Source organism: Geotrypetes seraphini, chromosome 11 (genome assembly GCF_902459505.1).
Source record: "Geotrypetes seraphini chromosome 11, aGeoSer1.1, whole genome shotgun sequence".
NCBI lineage: Eukaryota > Metazoa > Chordata > Amphibia > Gymnophiona > Dermophiidae > Geotrypetes > Geotrypetes seraphini.
In genome coordinates, this window is record NC_047094.1 from 94,015,405 (window position 1) to 94,039,836 (window position 24,432).

At 44.7% G+C, this 24,432-nt stretch overlaps 1 protein-coding gene across 1 annotated transcript in view; it reads left to right on the forward strand.

Moving 5' to 3' along the window:
- Positions 1–24,432, forward strand: part of TAF4 (TATA-box binding protein associated factor 4) — a 200,974-nt gene that overhangs the window by 103,762 nt on the left and 72,780 nt on the right. Inside the window, exons 3-5 of the mRNA XM_033914827.1 lie at positions 4,942–5,096; positions 5,938–6,036; positions 24,074–24,193. Of these exons, the coding sequence (XP_033770718.1) occupies positions 4,942–5,096; positions 5,938–6,036; positions 24,074–24,193 (374 nt within the window). The remainder of the gene's footprint in view (positions 1–4,941; positions 5,097–5,937; positions 6,037–24,073; positions 24,194–24,432) is intronic.

Genomic DNA, 24,432 nt, shown 5'->3' on the forward strand with positions numbered 1-24,432 from the left:
AAGCCTCCAGCTTACCAGGCTGAGTCTCTGGCCATTCAGGCATCGAGCCAATTCGTGCCAGCCACTCAGAGACCCTCATGTGGCTTGTCTCCAAGTCTAGAGGAGCATTATCGTCAATGTCATCCTCCTCTCCAGAGTGCACCGCAGCACCTGTAATACCGACAGCTACACCCTTTGTATTGGTGCATGGTCTGAAAGAGATGCTCGATGATCTCTTTCGACGGGAGTTTGGTAATATGTTTGCCAAATTTGCTCCCATGTCAATACCTCCGACTCCAGTCCAGCCTGAGCATTCCTCTGAGCCACTGACTGGTGTCGAATCATTAATGCTGCCTCGACGTCGATCCTCGTCGTCGAGTCATGCTTCACGGCATTGGTCATTGACCCATTGATTCCCGTTTAGACATCGATCTCCGGTTCCATCGAAGTGTCTTGCTTCCCCTATATTGAAGCAGCGTCGAGTCATCACTCCACATCGAGGAAGAAGTCAGTTTCCCCTAAGCATTGACATCGATCTTTGAGGCGTTCATCGATGCATGGATCTTCCTCATCCAAACATCATTCCTTGGAGCATCAGCATTGGAGACAGAGGTCCAGTTTCTCTAAATCTCCAATTTCTAAATCAGGGAAGCAGATGTCCAAGTCGAGGCATCTTACCCCTGTGCATTCCGCTAAGAGAAAGCGTTCAGCATCACCTGCTCCTTCCATGCCTTGAAACTCTCGGGGGCGCTATTCCTCTTCATCCATGCATGAGGATTCAGACATCCACTATCAGTATGCTCAAGCAGCTTCACCTTCTTACTCGGTGGTGGAGTGTTCTCCAGTGGAGGGTTCCCCTTGTTCCACCTCACAGAGGGCATCTTCACCTTCTGAACCAGTTTCCTTTACTCGGTTTCTTCACTAAATGAGTAAAGATCTCAACATTTTTCTGGAGTCGGATTCCAAGTACACTAAGGAGTACCTGGAAGAATTGGAATTAAAGCATCCTCCAAACGAGTTTCTTAAGTTGCCCATGAATGGCATTCTTAAATATACTTTCAAAAGAAATTTAGATACTCCATATTCGGTTCCAGCAGTTCCTGGCAAGATGGAATCTCGATACAGAATGGTTCACTGTACAGGTTTTGAAAAACTTCAACTTTCCCACCAGTCTTTAGTGGTGGAGTCTTCTTTGAAGAAAACCAACCCTGGGCGTGATACATTTGGTCGCATATGGATACATGTGGTCGCAGACTATATCAAAATTCTATGATGACAAATTGGATTTTGAAATACAACTTTGTCTTCACTTCATATTTAAAATATTGGGTCAAGTGCATGCCTACGTTTTTCAAATATTTCTCATAGGCTGTCGCAGTTTAAACATATGCACCGTACTCTCACACAACTTAGAGTGCATATGGTACAAGTAGCAGTCGCCAGCCGGTTTGAATTTTAAGAAGAGATTTTTTCAACCCCTCCAACCACGCTGCAAGTCACGAAGTTATACCATACTAGCACAAGTTAAATCCAGGAACCTGTTTGAACAAGCACAACTCGGGTCCCCTGAAGCAGGGATCGAAACGGAGCCACGTTGGGACCCCCTCAATCCTGCTTAACAGCTAAGTGAACTTTTCAGCTGTAATTGTGCAGTGAAGTTTGCATGGTATTTACAAAAATAAGTAATCACTGGACTTTGGAAAGGCTAAAAATTGTTAAATATTTCAAAGATTCAGAGTGTGATCAAAAATATTTATGGAAAAACAATGACTGGAAGGTAAACTCTTTACCCAAGGGAGGTTTTTCAGCCTTCCCTTCAGAGTTTCATATCTCTGAGTATTTTTATAAATATTTTTTGATTACTCTTCAAAGGCTTCTTAGTTCTATTAGGTCAGTTTTTGTTTTTGGGCAAAGATGGATGCAAGGCAGAAAGTGAAGACAGAGAGAAAAACAATCAAAGGCCAAGAAGGCCCTGGAAACATAGTTAAAAGCACAGAAAAATAAAGTCACCAGCCAACAAAGGTAGGGAAAATGATTTTATTTTCAATATAGTGATTGAAATGTGTCAGTTTTGAGAAAGGAAAAATATTAAACTTTAAATGTGAGGGCTGCAGAAAAAATAGGGTACTTGGAGGGCCGCAGAAATGACAATTTTGCATAAGGTAAAACTCTTTATAAATCTTTCCTTTAACTGTTAAAGAAAGATTTATAAACTATAAAGAGGTTTACCTCAGGCAAAGTTGTCATTTCTTTAATAAGACATTAACTATTTTTTCTGCGGCCTTCCAAGTACCTACAAATCCAAAATGTGGCCCCACTAAGGGTTTGAGTTTGAGACCACTGTACTATTGAACAAGCAGGGAGGAACAGGCTCTCTCCTCTTTTGCAAGGAAGCTCAGAAGATTTGGAATTGGGCAATTCCTCACAACATCTTTCTCAGAGCTGAATACATTTTTCAGAGCTACATTCAAGGAGAGAAAAATTCTCTAGCGGACAAATTGAGTCGTCTTTTACATCCTCACAAATGGACACTCAATTCTCCGTCTCTCCATCACATCTTTTCTCAGTGGGGAATGTTTCAAATAGATCTTTTTGTTTCTCCCCACAACAACAAGCTGCTCCAGTTATGTTCTAGAATATACTCTCCTTACCGCCTGGAGGCAGATGCTTTTCTCCTGGAGTGGACGAACAAGTTCCTCGATGCGTTCCCTCCATTTCCTCTCATTCTCAGGACACTCGTCAAACTCAAACAAGAACACACCACCATGATTCTGATAGCTCCTCGGTGGCCCAGGCAACCTTGGTGTTCTCCCTTCTACTTCAACTCAGCAGCAGGGAGCCTCTACATCTCTGCTTACACAGAGTAACGGTTCTCTTCTTCATCCCAACCTGCAATCTCTACATCTGACAGCTTGGTTCCTCTCGACATGACTTCAAACCTGCAATTTTCTCAATATGTTAAGGACATTTTAGAGGCTTCCAGAAAACCTGCCACTAGGCAATGTTACAACCAAAAGTGGACTAGGTTTTCTGCTTGGTGCGATCTTCATCACAAGGAGCCTCAGTCTACCTCCTTGTCTTCAGTTTTGGATTACCTATTCCATTTATCTCAATCTGGCCTCAAATCAACCTCCATTAGAGTCCATCTCAATGCAATTGCTGCTTTCCATCAGCCTCTAGAGGGGGAAACCTCTCTCTACTCATCCTGTGGTTTCCAGATTTATGAAAGGGCTTTTCAATATCAAACCACTTCCAGTGGTATGGGATCTCAATGTGGCTCTTGCTACATTGATGAAGCCTCCATTTGAACCAATGTCTACGGCTCATCTGAAATATCTCACTTGGAAAGTGGTCTTCCTCATTGCTCTCATGTCTGTTCGCAGAGTCAGTGAGCTACAAGCTTTAGTAGCGGACCCACCTTTCACAGTATTTCATCATGACAAGGTGGTACTCCGCACTCATTAAAAATTCTTACCCAGAGTTGTTACAGAATTTCATCTCAATCAATCAATTGTACTTCCAGTGTTTTTTTCCCAAGCCTCATTCTCATCCTGGAGAAACAGCTCTTCATACTGTGGATTGGCCTTCTATCTGCAAAAGACTAAACCACATAGATCTTCTCCTCAACTTTTTGTCTCCTTTGATCCAAACAAGTTAGGACATACAGTTTCCAAGAGATCAATCTCCAATTGGTTGGCTGCTTGCATCTCGTTCTGCTTTGCTCAGGTTGGGCTGCAACTGGAGGGTCGAGTCACAGCCAACAAAGTTAGAACCATGGCAGCTTCTGTAGCTTTCCTTAGATCTCCTTAGATCTACTCTTATTGAGGAGATCTACAAAGCTGCGACTTGGTCCTTGGTTCATACATTCACCTCACATTACTGTCTGGATTCTTTTTCCAGATGGGATGGCCACTTTGGCCAAACAGTATTACAAAATTTATTCTCCTAAATCACCAACACTTCCACCATCCCATTCTGGTTAGCTTGGAGGTTACCTATACGTGAGAATATGCTGCCTGCTTGTCCTGGGATAAAGCACAGTTACTTACCGTAACAGGTGTTATCCAGGAACAGCAGGCAGTTATTCTCTCAACCCACCCACCTCCCCTGGTTGGCTTTTTTGCTAGTTATCTGAGCTGAGGAGATGTGCGCTCTACGGGCGGGAAGGCACTCGCGCATGTGCGGTGCGGCAGTCGCAAACTTTCTAGAGTTCTTCGAGCAAGATTGCTTGTCAGGCTGTCCTCATCAGGGCTCCATGGATGACGTCGCACCTATGTGAGAATATCTGCCTGCTGTCCCTGGATAACACCTGTTACGGCAAGTAACTGTGCTTTATGCAGGCAGCAGGAGCAAGTACACAAAAATGTTTATTGTGCTTAAGTGGGTGTTGTTAAGGACACAAAAATGTTTATTGTGCTTAAGTGGGTGATTCTGAGCAGTAAAATTACTAGAAATGTGTGAAAGATTTATGTAGAAACATAGAAACATGACGGCAGATAAAGGCCAAATGGCCTCTCTAGTCTGCCCATCCACAGTAACCATTATCTCTTTCTCTCTCTGAGAGATCCCACATGCCTCTCCCAGGCCCTCTTGAATTCAGACACAGTCTCTTTTTCCACCACCTCTTGTTATGTTTGTTTTTTTAACCTAATTCTTAACTAAATGTAAATCACATTGGATTTGGATTTTGCGATCAAATCAAATATTTTAAGAAACTTGAGACTTCTGTAATCATAATCATTTTGAAGTCAGTCGGGAAATAAATATCTGAAGAGAAAATTAAGTTAATTAAGCTGCAATTAATAGCATTTGGTTGTTTATAAATATGATTTTTAGCGCTTTTGTACTGGGCTCATGCTATGCTCATTACTGGGGGAGAGAGAATGGTGATATGAGATGAGGAGGATGTGTTTTTCCTATGCCTCTGCTTCCCTAACTCTCAGCTCTCTGCTTTCCTCACAGGTATGGTGCTGGTGCGCAGTGAGAATGGCCAGCTGTTAATGATCCCTCAGCAGGCTTTAGCTCAGATGCAGGCACAGGCACAATCTCAAACCAGCATGGCTCCACGGCCCGCCACACCGACCAGCGCTTCTCCTGTACACATCTCAACGGTGCAGGTCAGCTTCCCCTGCAGAAAGACTAATAGGACCTCTTCCAGTGCAGACCCCAGCTTTCACACTGGGATGGATTGGGGATAGGGAAGGGTTTTGAGAGTGAGGTACAGTGACACCCTCATTTTGAGGTTCTGTGATTTTTATTTTTATGTTTAGTTTGTTCTAATCAATTTGCTAGTCATTAAAATTGTGTTCAAAAGAAACTGTAATTCAAGCCAGCTCCCCTTCCTCCTCTCTTTTGGTTGCCAGTTTGATTCTCTGGAAAGAAAGGATGGGATAAAAATTTTATATCTTATATATTTTATATCTTACATATATATATATATATATATATAGTCACACAGTGTAGTCACACAAGTGTCCAGAAAAAACGATACCCTTACATATTTTCAAAATACTTTGCAAGTGTTTAAAATTTAGTATGATCTTTGAAAATACATTAGTATAAAATTTTTTTTCTTAGTTAATTCATAATTTGTGTTCAAAGTGTCACACACTTCACAAAGTCTTCGATGCCACTGAACTGTTGGCTTAATAAATTATGGGGTTTCATTAATTAAGAACACAGCTGTTTTACAAGCTTGATGCGTTGGAGCTCCATGCTTTCTATTCAAATATATTGCATTTCAGGCAGAAGTTTCTGCTGCAGTAGGATTTTTTTGGGGGGGTTATTTGGAAAAATGTTGAGGGTCTAGTTTTATCCTGTCACCATGTATATCTGTTTCCTATTGAGTATACTTTATGTTGGTGGAATTGAACTTCTGCCTTGAAATAAATCATTTTAATAAGCATAAAAGTCAAAGTAATACTTGGATTCTGTTTTTCTTTGGTAATTTATTTGCAGGCTTCTGGTGCACCTATAATTGCACGACAGGTGGCACCAACGATAATTAAGCAGGTGTCTCAGGCACAGACGACAGTACAGCGGCCCCCTGTAGTACAGGTGAGTGTATGTTATGTGTGCATGGTAACACCACAAGATACAGAACAGCAAGGATATTATCCAGCCAAATCAGTGATTCTTTTTTCCTAGAAAATGAACCATATGAAAGACCATATGGCCTGTCTAGTGTGCCCAGCAACTTAAAGCATGACACTCTAATGCCTTCTTTACTCTAGATAGAATAATAATTCCCTTTTGAGCTCCTCGAGTGGAGATAACTCAAACTGAAAGACAGAAAAAGAAAAATTATTTCCTGTTCTTTTAGGTTTCTTAAGTAACATAGTAAATGACAGTAGATAAAGACCTGAAAGGTCCATCCAGTTTGCCCAACATGTTTAAATTGCCTTTTTCTTTCATATTTCTGGGCAATAGACCATAGAAGTCTGACCAGTATTGTCGTTAGGTTCCCATTACTTGAGTTGCCATTGAAGCTCACTCCAATCTATCCTAACCACACTGTCACTGGAGCTTCCATCAAAGCCCTCCCCAGTCTATCCTAAACCAAATCGCCATATACAGGATGCAGACTGTGCAAGACTGCCCAGTACTGGCCTTAGTTTTATACCATTCGTTTTCTAATTAGAGATCCACTGTGTTCATCCAACACTTTTTTTTTATTCTGTCACCCTTTTCATCTCTACCACTTCCCTCAGGAGGGCATTCCAGGCATCCACCAACCCCTTCTGTGAAAAAGAATTACCGTACCTAACTTTGCTCCTAAGTCTGTCACTCCACAACCTCAATTCACGCCCTCTGGTTTTACCATTTTCCTTTCTCTGGATGAGATTTGTTTCTCGTATATTAATATCTTTCAAGTATTTCAATGTCTATATCATATCTCCTCTGTCCCTCCTCTCCTCTAGAGTATGCACATTTAGGTGTTACAATTCTTCTTGTATGTCTTTTTGGCACAAGCCACATACCATTTTTGTCGCTTTTCTCTGAACCACTTCAAGTTGTGATACAGCCTCCAAAACTGAACACAGTATTCCAGGTGGGGCTTCACCAATGACCTCTACAGGAGCATCAGCACCTCTATTCTTCTGCTAGTTATGCCTCTTTCTGTACAGCCCAGCATCCTTCTGGTTACAGCTATCACTTTGTCACACTGTTTCGTTGCCTTCAGATCCTCATACACTATTACCCCAAAGACCCTCTTCCCATCCATACACTATTGAAAATGCCCTGCTAATTAAACACATCTTTATTCCTGAGTGAAGCAAAATAGGGGAGAACCTTAATGAATTGGGGCTTCTCTGCTACAGAGGTGAAATGCAGGCTGTGGAAGGAGCAGCTACATAGCTTTGAGTAAAATACTTAGGACCAGGCCTTGTTTTGAATATACATTTATTTTCAGGAAGTAATTTCCAAACAGCCCACATAGTTCCAAACTATTTGAGTGCTTTTAATTTGTATACTTTGGGGGAATTTTCAAAGAGAAATTACCTATGGTTTCTCTTTTGAAAACTAGCAAGTGCAAAGTATGCTCTTTAACGGCCTCTGGTTTGAGGGGAGGGGATTATCAGTGTGGGCTACTGTTAAGATGTTATTTTTCCAGTAAGTCATGCTATTTTAGCACATGCCCCATTTTATGCAATGAGGCCTAGTTACTAATCCATCTAATAATAACACAAATAAACCATTTTAATAGTAGCCCATGTTGATCTCCCTTGCTCTCTCTCCCTACCTCTACCTCGTGCTTTGCATTTACTGTTTATGCAGGTAGTGAAGGAGCAGCACAGTAGTGTGTGTGTGTTTGAAAAATCATTGTAGATATGCATTTTTCTTCCCCACTGTAATGCCTTTTCTAAAAGTGCACATTCTATAGACCTGTATCTTTTTAGTCAAATTTGAAGAGAGTAATTTTCAGTCATGTCATTTTTTTTTCTTTTGAAAATTGCATCTGGATTGATACCTGACAAAACTGAATTGGTTATAAATTGTTGCAAAGCTGAAAAATTTGTATTAGACATTTCACACTTTACCGTATTTTCACGCATATAACGCGCGCGTTATACGCGTTTTTACCTACCGCGCATACCCCTCGCGCGTTATACGCGTGAGCGCGGTATACAAAAGTTTTTCTACATAGTTCCCACCCCGCCCGACGCCCGATTCACTCCCCCCAGCAGGACCGCTCGCACCCCCACCCCGAACGACCGCTCGCACGCGCTCCCACCCGCACCCGCGATCGGAGCAAGAGGGAGCCCAAGCCCTCTTGCCCGGCCGACTCCCCGACAATATCGGGCCAGGAGGGAGCCCAAACCCTCCTGGCCACGGCGACCCCCTACCCCCACCCCGCACTACATTACGGGCAGGAGGGATCCCAGGCCCTCCTGCCCTCGACGCAAACCCCCCTCCCTCCCTCCAACGACCGCCCCCCCCAAGAACTTCCGACCGCCCCCCCAGCCGACCCGCGACCCCCCTGGCCGACCCCCACGACACCCCCACCCCCCTTCCCCGTACCTTTGCTAGTTGGCCGGACAGACGGGAGCCAAACCCGCCTGTCCGGCAGGCAGCCAACGACGGAATGAGGCCGGATTGGCCCATCCGTCCCAAAGCTCCGCCTACTGGTGGGGCCTAAGGCGCGTGGGCCAATCAGAATAGGCCCTGGAGCCTTAGGTCCCACCTGGGGGCGTGGCCTGAGGCACATGGGCCCAACCCGACCATGTGCCTCAGGCCGCGCCCCCAGGTGGGACCTAAGGCTCCAGGGCCTATTCTGATTGGCCCACGCGCCTTAGGCCCCACCAGTAGGCGGAGCTTTGGGACGGATGGGCCAATCCGGCCTCATTCCGTCGTTGGCTGCCTGCCGGACAGGCGGGTTTGGCTCCCGTCTGTCCGGCCAACTAGCAAAGGTACGGGGAAGGGGGGTGGGGGTGTCGTGGGGGTCGGCCAGGGGGGTCGCGGGTCGGCTGGGGGGGCGGTCGGAGGTTCTTGGGGGGGGGCGGTCGTTGGAGGGAGGGAGGGGGGTTTGCGTCGAGGGCAGGAGGGCCTGGGATCCCTCCTGCCCGTAATGTAGTGCGGGGTGGGGGTAGGGGGTCGCCGTGGCCAGGAGGGTTTGGGCTCCCTCCTGGCCCGATATTGTCGGGGAGTCGGCCGGGCAAGAGGGCTTGGGCTCCCTCTTGCTCCGATCGCGGGTGCGGGTGGGAGCGCGTGCGAGCGGTCGTTCGGGGTGGGGGTGCGAGCGGTCCTGCTGGGGGGGGCGAATCGGGCGTCGGGCGGGGTGGGAACTATGTAGAAAAACTTTTGTATCTCGTGGGCTCTTATTAGACTCTCTGCTGTGTCTTCCAGAAGGGAGGATATTTAGTGGGCAAGTCATAAGCTTCTAATAAAAGCATTTATGAGGGGGCGGTCGGAGGTTCTTGGGGGGGGCGGTCGTTGGAGGGAGGGGGGTTTGCGTCGAGGGCAGGAGGGCCTGGGATCCCTCCTGCCCGTAATGTAGTGCGGGGTGGGGGTAGGGGGTCGCCGTGGCCAGGAGGGTTTGGGCTCCCTTCTGGCCCGATATTGTCGGGGAGTCGGCGGTCCTTCGGGGTGGGGGTGCGAGTGGTCCTGCCGGGGGGGGGGGGGGCAGGGCAGGGCGGGTAAACGGAGAGTCGGGACAGCGCACGGAGAGTCGGGGCGGGCGAAAGGAGAGTCGGGGTGGCCAGAGGAGAGTCGGGGCGGGCGAAAGGACAGTCGGGCAGCATGCGCGTTATACCCGTGAGCGCGGTATACAAAAGTTTTATACATAATATTGTGGTTTCTGCGCGCTATACCCGTGTGCGCGTTATACATGGGTGCACGTTATCTGCGTGAAAATACGGTAATTCAATTGTTATACTCCAGGATGGTGCTTCTCAGCCCTTTCCTGGAGGCATATCTAGCCAGTTGGTTTTCAGGATTACCATAGTGAAAATTCATTAAATTTGCCTGCCTAAAATGCTTCCTTCTGGCCTATGTGAAAAGCTTTCTCATGCATATTTACTGTGATAATCTTAGTTAAGTGTCCTGAAGAGAGTTGAGAAACACTGTTAGAGCTTTCTACTTGCTAATCTAAATCCAAATGCCCTTGAGTCTGAGTTTGACTTCTGGTGACCACACAATGATCATGTATCCCCTCTGTTGAGGAGTTTACATTGGTTCCCATTTTGACTGAGAGTTCAGTTTAAGTGTGTGTATATTGTTTTTAAGATTCTACATGGACTTTCTGACCTCTTGATTCCTTTATCCTTAAACTCCACGAGATCTTCAGGTTGTAGAATCATTCATATATTCAAACTTTCCTTTCCATGAATAAAAGGTAACAGATAGTAAAATTGCCCATTCTTTGTATTACTTATTAACTGCAATTTGGAATGATTTACCTTTTCAATTAAGATCTTGCTTATCACTTTTGTTCTTCTGAAAAATCTTGAAGACCGTTCTGTTTCAATGCTTTTTAGCAGATAACTTTTAATTGATGATATCTCCTTTATACTATTATAATTATTGTTAACCGAATCAAACCCTGTGTATCAGGGATGACTTGGTATATAAATCAAAGATTTAGATTAGATTAGGGAGCAGATGCTGGGTGGAAGGGGGGAGAAGAGGAGAGGGAGCAGATGCTGGATGGAAGGGGGAGAAGTGGAGAGGGAGCTGAGTGAAAGGAGAAGAGAGAAGAGAGAGGATGGGCAAATGTTGGATGGAAGTAGGAGATAGGGTCAAATGCTGAGTGTGGGAGAAGAAAGAGGATAGAGTTAGAGACTGGGATATATGAGGAAGTAAAATAGGTGAGCTAGAGTGACACAAAGAGTTGGCAAGCTTTAGATTGACGCAGTAAAAAAAAAAAAAGGGGGGGGGGGAGGAATTGTAGACTGTATAGTAGGAAAGAATTACCGTATTTTTTGTTCCATAAGATGCACCTGACCAAAAAACGCACCCACCTGTAGAGGAGGAAAAACCAAGAAAAAAAATTCTGAACCAAATGGTGTACCCTGTACCTTGTCCCCCCTCTGGTGGTCTAGTGGTAGGCCAGGACAGGGTACAGGGCACGTCTAATGGTAGGCACATATAGTGGCAGCCAGCCCCAAGCCCCTCCCTCCCCCACCGCACCCTCCTCATACTTTTAGATCATTTCCCCCCGTACTTTTAGATCATTCCCCCCAGTAGATCATCCTCCCAGTACTTTTAGATCATCCTCCCAGTAGATTTCCCCCCCAGTACTTTTATTTAATATTTTTATTTTATTTATTCATTTTTGTATATCATTCTCCCAGGGGAGCTCAGAACAGTTTACATGAATTTATTTAGGTACTCAAGCATTTTTTCCCTGTCTGTCCCAGTGGGCTCACAATCTATCTAATGTACCTGGGGCAATGGGGGATTAAGTGACTTGCCCAGGTCACAAGGAGCAGTGTGGATTTGAACCCATACCCCAGGGTGCTGAGGCTGTAGCTTTAACCACTGTGTCACATTCGCGAGAACTGACGGCAGCCATTTAAAAACAGTGTGGGCCCAAACAAGAGTGCAGAAAACTTGCTCCTGACATCTGCGCTCTTGACCTGTGTGCCACTAGCGAGGGAGGGATACACGCTGGACCCCCAGGCACTGCGACAACGGAGGAGGAGGAGGAGGTGGCGAGCAGGCGGGTAGATGTTTTAAAAGGTGCGGCAACGGCAGCGACAGTGGGCGGGTAGGTGGGAGGGTGTTTTAAAATGGTTCGGTGTGGTGTGAGGGTGTGTAAAATTTGTACCTTCGCTCCATAGGACGCAACGAGATTTCCACCCACTTTTGGGTGGAAAAAAAGGGTGTCTTATGGAGCGAAAAATACAGTAAACCTGGACTGAGGCAGAAAATATATATTAAAGAAAACTAAGTGAAAATAAATTGAAGAAAGCTGAGTGGAAAAGGATAAGAAAGAAGAGGAAAATGACAAATTGACAGGAATTTTTGGCAAGAGTTAAGAGGAAAACAGAAACCAGAGCATGGGTCCCACATATTTAGAAAAAGTAAATGACCAGACAAAAAATGAATTTTGTTTTAGGATAAAGTAGTGTGGTTGCTATATTAATAAATGTTAATAAATAATGAAAATGGAAATAAGGTGACATCTTTTTATTAGACTAATTTTAATACATTTTTGATTAATGTTTGGAGACTAAACCCTCCCTCCTTATGTCAGAGCAGGGTACCAGTACAGGGTACTGCTGTCTATTGTCCCAACCTGATGAAAGATGCTTTATCTTCTAAACATACCCAAAGATCACAGGCTGCAAATACAAATCCTTCCTAGACAGAACCTTCATGTTCCAAGCAAACCTACAACACATTCCGAAAATCAATTAAAACCATTCTATTTGACAAATTCCTTGCTTAATGAGATCACCTCTCTCATGTTTTTATTTTTGTTTTTCACCTTATAACCCCATTGTATTATGTAACATCTTTCTTCTGTCATGTATTCTTTCACCATGTTTCTCCAATTCATGATGTAACTTCCTTCTTCTTGCATTTTGTAATTCGCTGATTGTCCAGCCTTCTTTCTATGTGAACCGCCTAGAAGTCAGTTTGACTATGGCGGTATAGAAAAATAAAGTTATTATTATTATTAATAAAAGCTAATTGAAAAATGTATTTAGTCCAATAAAATTACCCAAATTCTGTTTTATTTTTATTTGTTAATTTATAATGTAATGATTGTAATATATCAGTTTTTGAAATTTGCTTCTGCTTTCTTTATATTTTGCATTGTACAGGGGAACATGCATCACTTTTTCTCCAGTGGCTTTTTGTTAGAGCTTTGGGGAGTGGGCTGGAAACATTGGGGGGGGGGGGGGGGCTAGAGAGAAGAGCATCAGGAAGGGGGACTGGAGAACATGGGCAACTGTAGAGGAAAGCATCGGGGAGGGGGGTTGTAGAGCATGAGGGGAACTGTCCCAAATGTTGTCTATAGCCCATTATCGATAGTAAAAGAAATTTTACTAACTTGACAATTTTCATTTTTCAGGTATCATATGTACCTTTTTGATTTAATTAAATAGGGAATGGTACAGCTGAATTAACGGCCTCTTTTATAAAGCCGTGCTAGCGGCTGCGCTGTGCTAATGGCCCCGAAGCCCATAGAGATTTAAAGGGCTTCGGGGCGGTTGCTGTGCGGCTTTGTAAAAGAGCCGTAAATGTTATTAAATTAGTAGATGGAATTCCTATTAAATCAGCAGTCATTGGAGGCTGAGAAAGGAGATGCTTTTTATGTGATGATCTGGGTGTTTGATTTTCATTACATTTTAAATAGAGGTAGGACTATGTAGAATGGGGTTAGCCTTGTATTAGCTGCTTTAAGAGAGAAAGAGAGGAAAAGCTCCTTTCAGAACATGGCATTAAAGAATGCAAATGTTTTAGTGTGTTTTTTGTAGTTTAATTCTGTGGTTACTATTATATATTGTTAATAAGAATATATTGTGTGCATATGAAGAATGAATGGAAGAAATTGCATTACAGTTAGTACTATTATTATGGGGGTGAAGTCTGGGGCGGAGATTGGGCACCCCCAAACAAACAGGTGTTCCACTACCCCTGCCTTCCTTAATCATCTTCAGTTTACAATCATGTACTGAGGGAAGTTTTAATAATCTTGTGTGAGAGAATAAATTTTACTAAATATATTTATGGGAGAGTCATCCCATTTAGTAATTTAAAAACTATTAACACTATTTAAAAACTACCATAGCTTGCAGTGGTAAATAGTATAGATGAATTAGGAATAGAGTCGCTCTTTCCCATCTTTTTCCTCCCAAGATAATTTTAGCTACAGTCTTTCGCAATACTTGCATTTCTGTTACCATTTTTCTTTTTATTATTTTTTTTATATGAGGCCCAGATCAAATGGGGTGGTCTTATGGACAAGTAGGCTAAGCCATTTTTCACACCTGAAGTAGTTGGCCCAGTTGTCTATATGAATAGAGATAGCCTGTTCCATCATGTACTAAAATCTGTGAAAATTCATTGTCTTTTAGCTTAGTCAACTTTACCTTACAGGGTGAGTCAAAGGTAGATATACAGCATTAATTCACTATTTCTTTTTATTTTACAGGTATTGAATAGGTATAATACAGTACTGAACAATAATCAAGTAAAAGCGAAACGATGTAACCCAATAACAAAAACTTCACACAAATGTTATTCATGACACCTGAAAAATAAAAAGAAATAATGAGTAAATACTGTATACCTACTGTTGGCCCACCCTGTAGATAAATATTAATATCTTAATGTACTAGATCCAAAAAGCCACAAATCAGCAAAATTGAGGGTTAGCCCACTTGTCCATAAGACTATCTAAATGATGACCATCAAAATGGAATAAAGTTACTGCTTGGATCACCAGTCTAAGATCCTTCTGCATAAAATATGTTTTAATTTGAGGAGCCCATTTCAGGGAGGCAAACACTTTAAGTACAGCTGTCACCTGTAATTCTTTGGTTGACATTGACTCATGAATGATCTCACGGTTTATCACACTTCTTTTTAATGGGATCTTAATCTTTCCTGTGTAAAAGTACTTTCTTGTACAACCCCATTCTATTCCTGAACTCAGGTAGTCAATCGCATCTTGTGAGATCTTTTGTTGGAAGCTTCATTTAATAGTTATGCTCCTTTTCTCTTACCTCTAGACTGCCCTCCAATTTCCATTTGTTTTCTACAAGTGAGACAGTAGGAGCTAGTCTTTTCGGCTCATGTTTATTTTTTCTTATCTTCAATATTTTTCTGCTACATAGTGAGATTTATTTTTCATGCTGCAGAGGATACCCTTGCAGGACAGCTCTGGCTGTGGGAGATCGCAGACTTTAAGGTGCAAAGTCTGCTTCCAGGGAGTTGGCTGCTTTGCAGTGCACCTACCTGGACAGCCTGCATTCACAGTCCGGGAGCTTGGAGACCATTCCCTTGGAAGCATAGCTCACCCCAGGTTTGTCCACTAGTGCGTTTGAGTGCAGGCTGCATGGCTTTGTAACTGTTTATCCAGAATTGGGGCCAACTGCATTCTTCCACCCTTTAGTGTGTGTAGATTTTGAGAGGGCTGGAGGTCTCTGGTTGGTACATTGGGCGCGAGAGGCTGTCAGAAGAAACAGGCAGTCCAGGTCCCAGGCTTCTTGGGGCAGAGAATCTCCTTGTAAACTTTTACAGCTTCCATCTTGCAGTTCTTAGTATACAACATGGTGAATAACAGGCTGACAGCCTGACAGAACGATTTGTGGGGGTCTCAAAAATTGCATTATGGGAGGTTTGGTGATTAGTCCTGGGTCCCCCACCTGAAAAATCCTAAAATCACCAGTTTTTATTTTTCAATTTGCCTTTCTTGGGCCGTTTATGACACTAAAATCGCTGCTGTGGAAGCCATCTTGGATTTCCCAATTTGAAATAAAAAGCTTTTATCTGCCTCAAAACTACATCATTTTTGATTTAAAAAAAAAAAAATAATAATAATGGATGGGTTGGACTCCTCTGCAGGATACTGTGGATTCATGCCTTTTTTGTGGCAGATGGCTATCAGAGAAGCATCCGTGTTCCATGTGCCACACAACGCATTGGGGGGGGGGTGGAATTGGTAGCGTCTGCATTAGCCTCCCTCCCCCCCTGCTCTTTCGGGGGTTTCTGGTGCCCAGTCTATCTGAGGACCATCCAAAAAGTTGAAATTTGAGCCTGAAGGCAGCACAAATGTGTCCCCGATGAAGCGCAGCTGTGATTCAGCACCAAAATCCTGCAAAGGTTCAAAACAGGGTCCAGATGGGTCCTTTGTCCCTCATGGACAAGGATTTACCCAATAATTTGTTAATATGATGAATTCAGGCTTATTTGATTAACAAGGGTTCTATTGCGGCTGTGTTAGCTCTGGGAGTCTCTTCCTCCAAGAGCATGGACCCCCAGCAGCAAAGCCATGCACTTTCAGGGGACAGTCTGCCTGTGGATAATTCAGATGATTCGGATGCTGTTTTTAATATCTTTACTTTCTCTGTGGGTGATGATGCTTCAGTCACAGAACTGCAGGACCCAAATCTGGTGGATTCTACGGATCAAGGGAAAGACCCCACTGTGAGAAGATAGGGATGATCTCAGAACCCCTCCACGAGTTAAAATTAGAGACTCCTCAGACCTCGGCAGTTCAGTGCTCCCTTATGAGTAACAGGAAGCTGCAGTCTTCCTGTTTTCCTGACTATCCGGATATCATGAAGATGCTCATGGATCATTGGGATATGCCAACAGATCATTATGATATGCCAGAAGGACCTCTACAAGTGGCAAAGGCTATGACTAAGCTCTGTCGGATCACAAAATACTTTTATTTAGCTTTATTTCCCTTCAAACATGGATTCTCTTTACTAAATGCACTTCTTTCCCCAGTGAAGGTGGTGTGGTGTTGAAGGATGTCCAAGGCTGCAGAATAGATTTTGTGCTTGAATGGCTTTTCGACTCTATGGCCGTGACAGCATCTTTTGTCGCCAGGGTTTGTCATTCCAAGTTGCGTCATGATCCTGACACTATCGTGGATAGTGATCTTCCATTTTTGATCACTGGAGTAGATTAGGTGGCAGATGCCTTGTATGACCTGTTTAGGGTTGTGAGCAAGCTGTTGGCTTACTCTGTCTCTGCATGCTAGATGTTGTGGATTAGACAGTGGTCTGGTGAATCTTCATCCAAGGCGATCCTAAGTAAGCTGCCATTTAAGGGACAGTTAATGTTCAGTAAAGCTCTGGATGACCTTATGGCTAGTGTGCTAGACTGTAAATTGAAGTCCTTGCCAGATAGCAGGCCTTGATCTTCTAAGGCAGCCCTGCACAACATACGGCCCCCAGGCCGCATGTGGCCCAAAATGGCTCTCACTGCGGCCCGGCTCGCACGGTGCTCTCCTGCTCCTGCTCTTAGAACATAAGAACATAAGAATTGCTGCTGCTGGGTCAGATCAGTGGTCCATCGTGCCCAGCGGGCCGCTCATGTGGCGGCCCCCAGGTCAAAGACCAATGCCCTGAGTCAAGCCTTATCTGCGTACGTTCTGGTTCAGTAGGAACTTGTCTAACTTTGTCTTGAATCCCTGGAGGGTGTTTTCCCCTATTACAGCATCCGGAAGAGCGTTCCAGTTTTCTACCACTCTCTGGGTGAAGAAGAACTTCCTTACGTTTGTACAGAATCTATCCCCTTTTAACTTTAGAGAGTGCCCTCTCGTTCTCTCTACCTTGGAGAGGGTGAACAACCTATCTTTATCTACTAAGTCTATTCCCTTCATTATCTTGAATGTTTCGATCATGCCCCCTCTGTCTCCTCTTTTCAAGGGAGAAGAGGCCCAGTTTCTCTAATCTCTCACTGTATGGCAACTCCTCCAGTCCCATAACCATTTTAGTCACTCTTCTCTGGACCCTCTTGAGTAGTACCGAGTCCTTCTTCATGTACAGCGACCAATACTGGACGCAGTATTCCAGGTGGGAGCGTACCAAGGGCTGATACAGCGGCATGATAACCTTCTCCGATCTGTTTCTTAATCATTCTTTGCATACTGTTCGCCCTTTTCGCCGCTGACACCACACATTGCGCAGACAGTATTCCCAAGTCTCTTTCCTGGGGAGTCTCTCCAAGTACTGTACCGGACATCCTGTATTCGTGTATAAGATTTTTTTTACTGACATGCATCACCTTATACTTATCCGTGTTAAACCTCATTTGCAATGTCGTGGCCCATTTCTCAAGCGTGTTTATGTCACATTACAGGTCTTCACAATCCTTGTGCGTCCTCACTACTCTGAATAAGTTTGTATCGTCTGCAAATTTAATCACCTCGCTCTTCATACCCTCCTAGTCTCACCTTTAAAAGTGCCGCTGCATTCGAGGACCATCAAGCTAATTACGGCAGCCTGCAGAGTGAACCTAGCAGACTGCTGTCAGTCTCCACACACATTCCCTCTGCCATGGTCCTGCTACTCTTTTTAAGAGGAGGGCGGGACCGCGGCAGAGGGAGCGTGCTTCAGAGGCCACCGGCAGCCTGCTAGGTTCTCTCTGCAGGCTGCCGTAATTAGCTTAGTGGCGGACCGCGGAAGATGACCTATCTTGCTGGGTGCGGGAAGCAGCAGAAGTAAGGCCGCTGGATCTGGACACTGGGGCGGGGAGAGAAAGAGACAGAGAGACAGGGCGGGTGGGGAGAGAAAAGGACCTTGAGGAGAGACAGGAAAATAGACTTAAAGACAGGGCAGATGCTGGACTAGAGGAGGTAGAAAGGGGAAACACCCTGAACCGAGGGGAGAGAGATGCCAGGCCCTGGGGAGGGGGAAGACAAAGAGAGCGAGAGAGACAGAAAGACCTGGATCAAAGGTGGAAGGACTCATAATGTTAGCAGAAGGAAGAAAGAGAGAGGGAGAAACCTGAAACAAAGGGGAGGCAGAAGAGATGGGGGCAGATGTTGGACTTGGGGGTGTAAAGAAGGAAGACAGAGAGAAACTGCAGAGAGGTGGAAAGATTCTGGACCAGGGAGGGAGGAAGGAAGGAGAAGCAGAGAAAGACCTGGAAGAAAGGAGAACAAATGCTGTGTGTGTGTGTGTGTGTGTGGGGGGGGGGGGTGTTGTAAGCAGAAGAAAGACAGGACCAAAGGGGAAAGACAGGAGGCATATGCTGGACTATGGGAGGTGCAGACAGAGTGGGAGAGACCCTCAGGAAGAACAGAGAGATGGAAGATCATAACAGAGGAGGGAGAGAGAGGGAGACCTGGAACAAAGGTGGTGTTAGGTACAAAGGAGAACTGACACTGGATCTGGGGAGGGTAAGCAGAGGGAAAAGAGATAGAGACCTGGACCCAAAGGGGATTGGGCTGGATTGTGAAAGAAATGTTGGATGCACAGTCAGAAGGAAGTCCATCCAGAAACTAATTAAATCACCAGACAACAAAGGTAGGAAAAATGATTTTATTTTCAATTTAGTGATCAAAATGTGTCAGTTTTGAGAATTTATATCTACTGTGTGTATTGTGTGTATATGAAAAATGAAAGGAAAAAATTGCATTACAATTAGTAAAGGGGGCAGGGCACAGCTTGGGTGGGTTTAGGGCAGAGCTCTGTGGTTGGGGGTACTTAGCTTGAAGTAGTTGAGAAACACTGCTGTAGGCAATCAGCCATCGCCAGTGTCTCTCCTCTCCTGTGCTCTTCCCTACTGGCACCCCCTACTGGCGTCTCAGGGCCCGTCTGGAAGGCGCTGATGTCACGCATGCGCATGATGTCATCACGGTAAAATCTGCGTACTTCCGGGTGCCTCGAGCCGTGGCCACTACCTGTGGCCTTCGCTACATTTTCCGATTTCATTTTGGCTCCAGATCATTTTTGAGTTGTGTAGGACTGTTCTAAGGGATCGTGGTGAACCACTTTTTGCACCTCTAGGTGATATTGTCAATATTCTGGAGGGTCCCTTTGGCCAAAGATAATTTCAGAACATCAAAGATTTGGAGGAGATAGGCGCTCGCAATCTTTAGGAGCATGCTCTACTTTCGTTCCTAAGGAGCAATTATGACGCCAGGCCATTGGCCAAGCCTCCACACATTGGAGGGAGGCTTTTGGCATTCTTAGAGATGGGTGCTAGACATTCTATGAGAGGAGTACAAACTCTTCCAGTGCTTTTTCTAGACTCCCCAGTTGGGAAACCAGATAAAAAGGCAGGGCAACAGTCCAGAGATTAATGGCTATAGCAGCCATAGAGCTTGTTCCAGAATCCGGCTCTGGCAGATACTCGATATACTACGTTGTGCCAAAGAGAGGCTCCGGGAACTGGAGACCAATCCTGGATCTCAAAGCATTCAATGCGACCCTCAAAATTTCACGGTTCCAAATGGAAACAGTGAGGTCAATGATTGCCTTGGTCGCGCCAGGGGAATTTCTGGCCTCTCTGGATTTGACAGAAACCTACCTTCATATACCCATTTTTCCAGAGCACTTCCAGTTTGTGGCCTTGCCCTTCGAGCTGGCAACAGCGCCTTGAACCTTCACCAAGGTGATTGTGGTGTAGCAGCATACCTATGCAGGCTTGGTATCCAGGTCCACGCATATCTGGACGATTGGCTCATCAGAGCCAGTCCAAGTCCGAGGGACATCAACAGATTACCAAGACATCCAGTTGCTACAGAAACTTGGCTGGATGGTCAACTTTCAGAAGAGTTGCCTCATTCCAATGCAAAATCTGGAATACCTGGGAGTCCGTTTCGCCATGGGAGTGAACAAGGTGTTTCTTCCGGAGACATACAAGGAGAAGCCTCTCCAGCTGATATGAGCTTTTCTGAATAAATACGCCCAACAGCCTGGCAATCCTTGAAGATCCTGGGGTCGATGGTCGTGACCATAGATGTGGTTCCCTGGGCTAGAGCTCATTTGCGCCTGTTTCAAGAAGCGTTTATCTCCTGTTAAGAGTCCAGAAAGGGATCCTCTGCATCAACTGCTCCCTTGGACAGCGGAGGCTTGTTGCAGTCTAGTCTGGTGGTTGAATCCTCTCTTTTTTCTAAAGGAGTTCCCCTCTCTATCTCCACCTGGATGATCTTGATGACAAACTCCAGCCTGTATGACTGGAGAGGTGCTTTGTGAGGCCATCTAATCCAGGGACATTTGTCTCCTTCTTCCCGGAGAAAGTGGTTGATCAATCGCTTGGAACAATTTGGCTGGATTTCCTACAGAACAAGGTGGTTTGAGTCTTCTTAGACAATGCCACAACAGTAGCTTATGTCAATCGCCAAGGGGGCACCAGTAGTGCACCCCTACATCTAAAAACCAAAATGCTCTATCGATGGGTGGAAACTCATCTTCTAGCACTTTCGGCAACGCACATAGAGTGGACCATGGAGCCGCCGGACCATGGATCCTGGTGAATGGTCGCTGTCCCAGAGAGCCTTCATGTTTAAAGTGAAGAGATGGAGATGTCCAACATTCGACCTGGTGTCAGTGTCCAACAAGAAGGCGGCTCGGTTCTTCAACCGATGACTCGAACCAGGAAGTGAAGGACTGGACGACATGGTCCAGCCATGGCCACAGGATGATCTCCTCTATGCCTTTCCTCTGTGGCCCATGATAGGATGTCTCCTGTGCACATCGAAGTTGGGTGATTCTCGTGGCGCCCTATTGGCTGAGATGCCCATGGTATGCAGACCTGGTTTGCCTGCAGCTAGATTGGGGTCTCATACTTCCCTTTCATGCAGGGCCCAATAGCCCTGCAAGATCTGGACTGCTTTGGTCTTAAGGCATGGCTCTTGAACGCACAGCTTTAGTGTGCAGGGGCTACTCGGATGGTTTGGTTGCCACCATCTTACACAGCAAGAAGAAGTAGACTGTTGCAGTGTACGCAAAGGCTTGGCAGTGTTTTCAAGTCTGGTGCGCTCAGAAGAATGAAGACCCAAGCACAGCGTCGATCCCGGTGGTACTCGCCTTTTTCCAGGAGGGCCTGGAAAAGGGCCTAGCAGTCAGCTCTCTGAGAGTTCAAATAATCAGGCTTTCTTGCTTTGGTCCTAAGCCCCATGGGAGCTCTTTTGCTGCTCAACTGGATGTGGTTAGGTTTCTAAAGGGCGTGTTACAGCTCCGCCCTGTGCTGCGTCAGCCAGTTCCGACTTAGAATCTTAACCTGGATCTCGGAGCACTTGCGAGTCCACCCTATGAGCATCTGGACCAAGCTTTTCTGATGGATCTCACCATCAAGATGGTATTACCTCTGTCGCAGAGTATCTGAACTTCAGGCTTTATAAATCCTGCAAAGATCCCTTTCTTTGGATTATGGACTCAAGCATGACTCTGAATTCTGTTCCCTCTTTCTTGATGAAAATGTTTCTAGCTTCCACATCAATCAGGAGGTGTGGTTGCCAACCTATACAACCTCGGGTTCGAGTAAATATGTCAAGGTTTTAAAATCTGTGGATCTGTGCAGGCCTTTGCTGAGGTACTTGGAAATCATGAACAAATTTCATTTGTCAGATCACCTGTTTGTGCTGGTTGGAGCAGCCCGAAAGGGCAGACCAGCATCAAAGGCCACCATTTCCAGATGGCCATTTTTTCCACCTATATTGCAGCTGGAAAGCAGCTCCCTATTTCAGTGAAGGCCCAATATATACAAAGCATTACTTTCTCGTCAGCGGAATCTTCAGCGGTTTCTCCAGAAGAGCTGCCACTTGATCTTTCCTGCATACTTTCACAAAGTTTTACAGAATAGATGTAGTGGCCAAGAGGGATTCCACATTTGGATCTTCGATCCTGGTGGCAGGCTCATCAGTCCCACCCTAACTTTGAGGGACTGCTCTATTAGTCACAAGAGTTCAGGAATAGAGTGGGACTGTACAATAAGAAAATATTAGGTTCTTAACCTTTCTAATCTTCTTTCTTGTAAACCTGCACTCTATTCCTGAAGCCCACCTTGGGAGATACTGAATTGCTAGTTGTCTGCCTCAATAAGTGCCAATAAGTTGGACTGCTATTTATTTGACCAGCTTTTTCAAGGTTGCTGTGTGCAAATATGCACTTTGCTCCAGGGGTCTCTCATTGATGTATCCCCATACTGTTAGTGTAGGCTGAGTCTCCTTGATTCATTGTTTAATCTGTTTCTCAAAAAATGTTTGATTGATTGGTGTGATGTTTATTGATATGAGCATACTAGACTTGTTTCTTGGGGAGTTTCCCCATACTCCTCTCTCTTTTGTGTCCTCTACAGGAATGAATGTCTGCTTTGTCACACACTGGAATTTGGAGGGCAGTCTAGAGGTAAGAGAAGAGGAACAACTATGCAAATGATGCTTCCTACAAGAGATCTCACAAAATGGGATTGACTACCCAAGAGTTCAGGAATAGAGTGTGGGTTTGCAAGAAAGAAGATTAACAAGGTAAGACTCTATTATCCCAGGACAAGCAGGCAGCATATTCTCGCATGTGGGTGACGTCATCCACGGAGCCCCGGTACGGACAGCTTTAAAAGTGTATCGCCACTTTAAGTTTTTAGAAACTTAACAACTGCCCGCACCACTTCGGCCAAGCAGTATTGCAAAATTTATTTTCTTAATGGTCAACACTCCCTGCATCCCATTGCAGTAATCTAGGTAGTCCCACATGTGAGAATATGCTGCCTGCTTTTCCTGGGATAAAGCACAGTTACCTACCGTAACAGGTGTTATCCAGGGACAGCAGGCAGATATTCTCACAACCCACCTTCTTCCCCTGGTTGGCTTCTTAGCTTTGCTTATGAAACTGAGCCTAAGTTGGGCAGGAAGGCACTCGCACATGCACGGTGCAAGCAGTTGCGAAGTTTCTAAAAACTTAGGCGATACACTTTTAAAGTTGTCTGTACCGGGGCACCTTGGATGACGTCACCAACATGTGAGAATATCTGCCTGTTATCCCTGCATATCACTTGTAAGATAAGTAACTGTGCTATCTTTTCTTGCTAGTAAAGAACAGAAAGAAACCATGTAAAACGTAACCAACAGAAACAAGACATAGGATAACATGACACATTTGGAAAGATATGTTAGTTCGGTGGCAGGTATTAATGGGGCAGACTGGCAGCCCCATATGGCCTTTTTCTGCCAGCATCTTCTATGTTAGTCTTTCGTTGGTTAGTAGAAAAAATTTTATAACTCGCAGATCCCTTTGGTTTGGTACTTGTTATTTCACTGAAACACTTCATGATATTTATTAATGAAACTAGGTTCTGCCTTGTAGCAGCTGTAGCTCCTCTCTCTTTATTTTTGGCATTGTCTGCCATCCAGTGTTGCTTTTTAGTACTACAAGAACAGTTCATGAAACTTTGAAGGCTTTTTTTTTTTTTTTTGTATCCCTAGGGATTTTTCTTTATTTTGTAACTTCGGTTACATGGACTTTGTTGTTTGTTTTTTGTCCCCCCCCCCACTTGCATGCCACCTTACCACCTTAATTGTAAGCTAGTTAGGGTAAGGAAACTGTAATTTTCTGTTCCTTGTGAGACATGTCTGTCTGTCTTCATCTGCTTACATACACTATTTTGTAAAAATGTAATAAAGCATGTCTGTGCAGCTCTCCAAACTTCAGTTCTTTCTTGTATGTGTCTTCTACAGTCACAGATTGTTCTGGGTAGTACAGCACAAACAACAGCACTGGGAACAGCATCGGTGGTACAAACTGGAACCCAACAAAGACCTGTGCAAGGAGCAACAACGCACTCCACTGCTGCCACAGTAAGACCACGTTTGCCTTGCCACTCTCTCTAAACTACTGTCACTGACTCCCTTTCTCAAGACCCCCTTGCTGCTCATCCCCTGTGAATTCACTGCAGTAAGGCCAGAACATCGCTGTGTAGCATCATATGTCTAAAACTTGACTTTTTCCATAATATCAGAATAGTGGGTGTACTAGGGTAGGTAGGTATGTTTTATTTAGTTTATTTGATAGTAGTAAGGGGTTAGATCAGGAATTT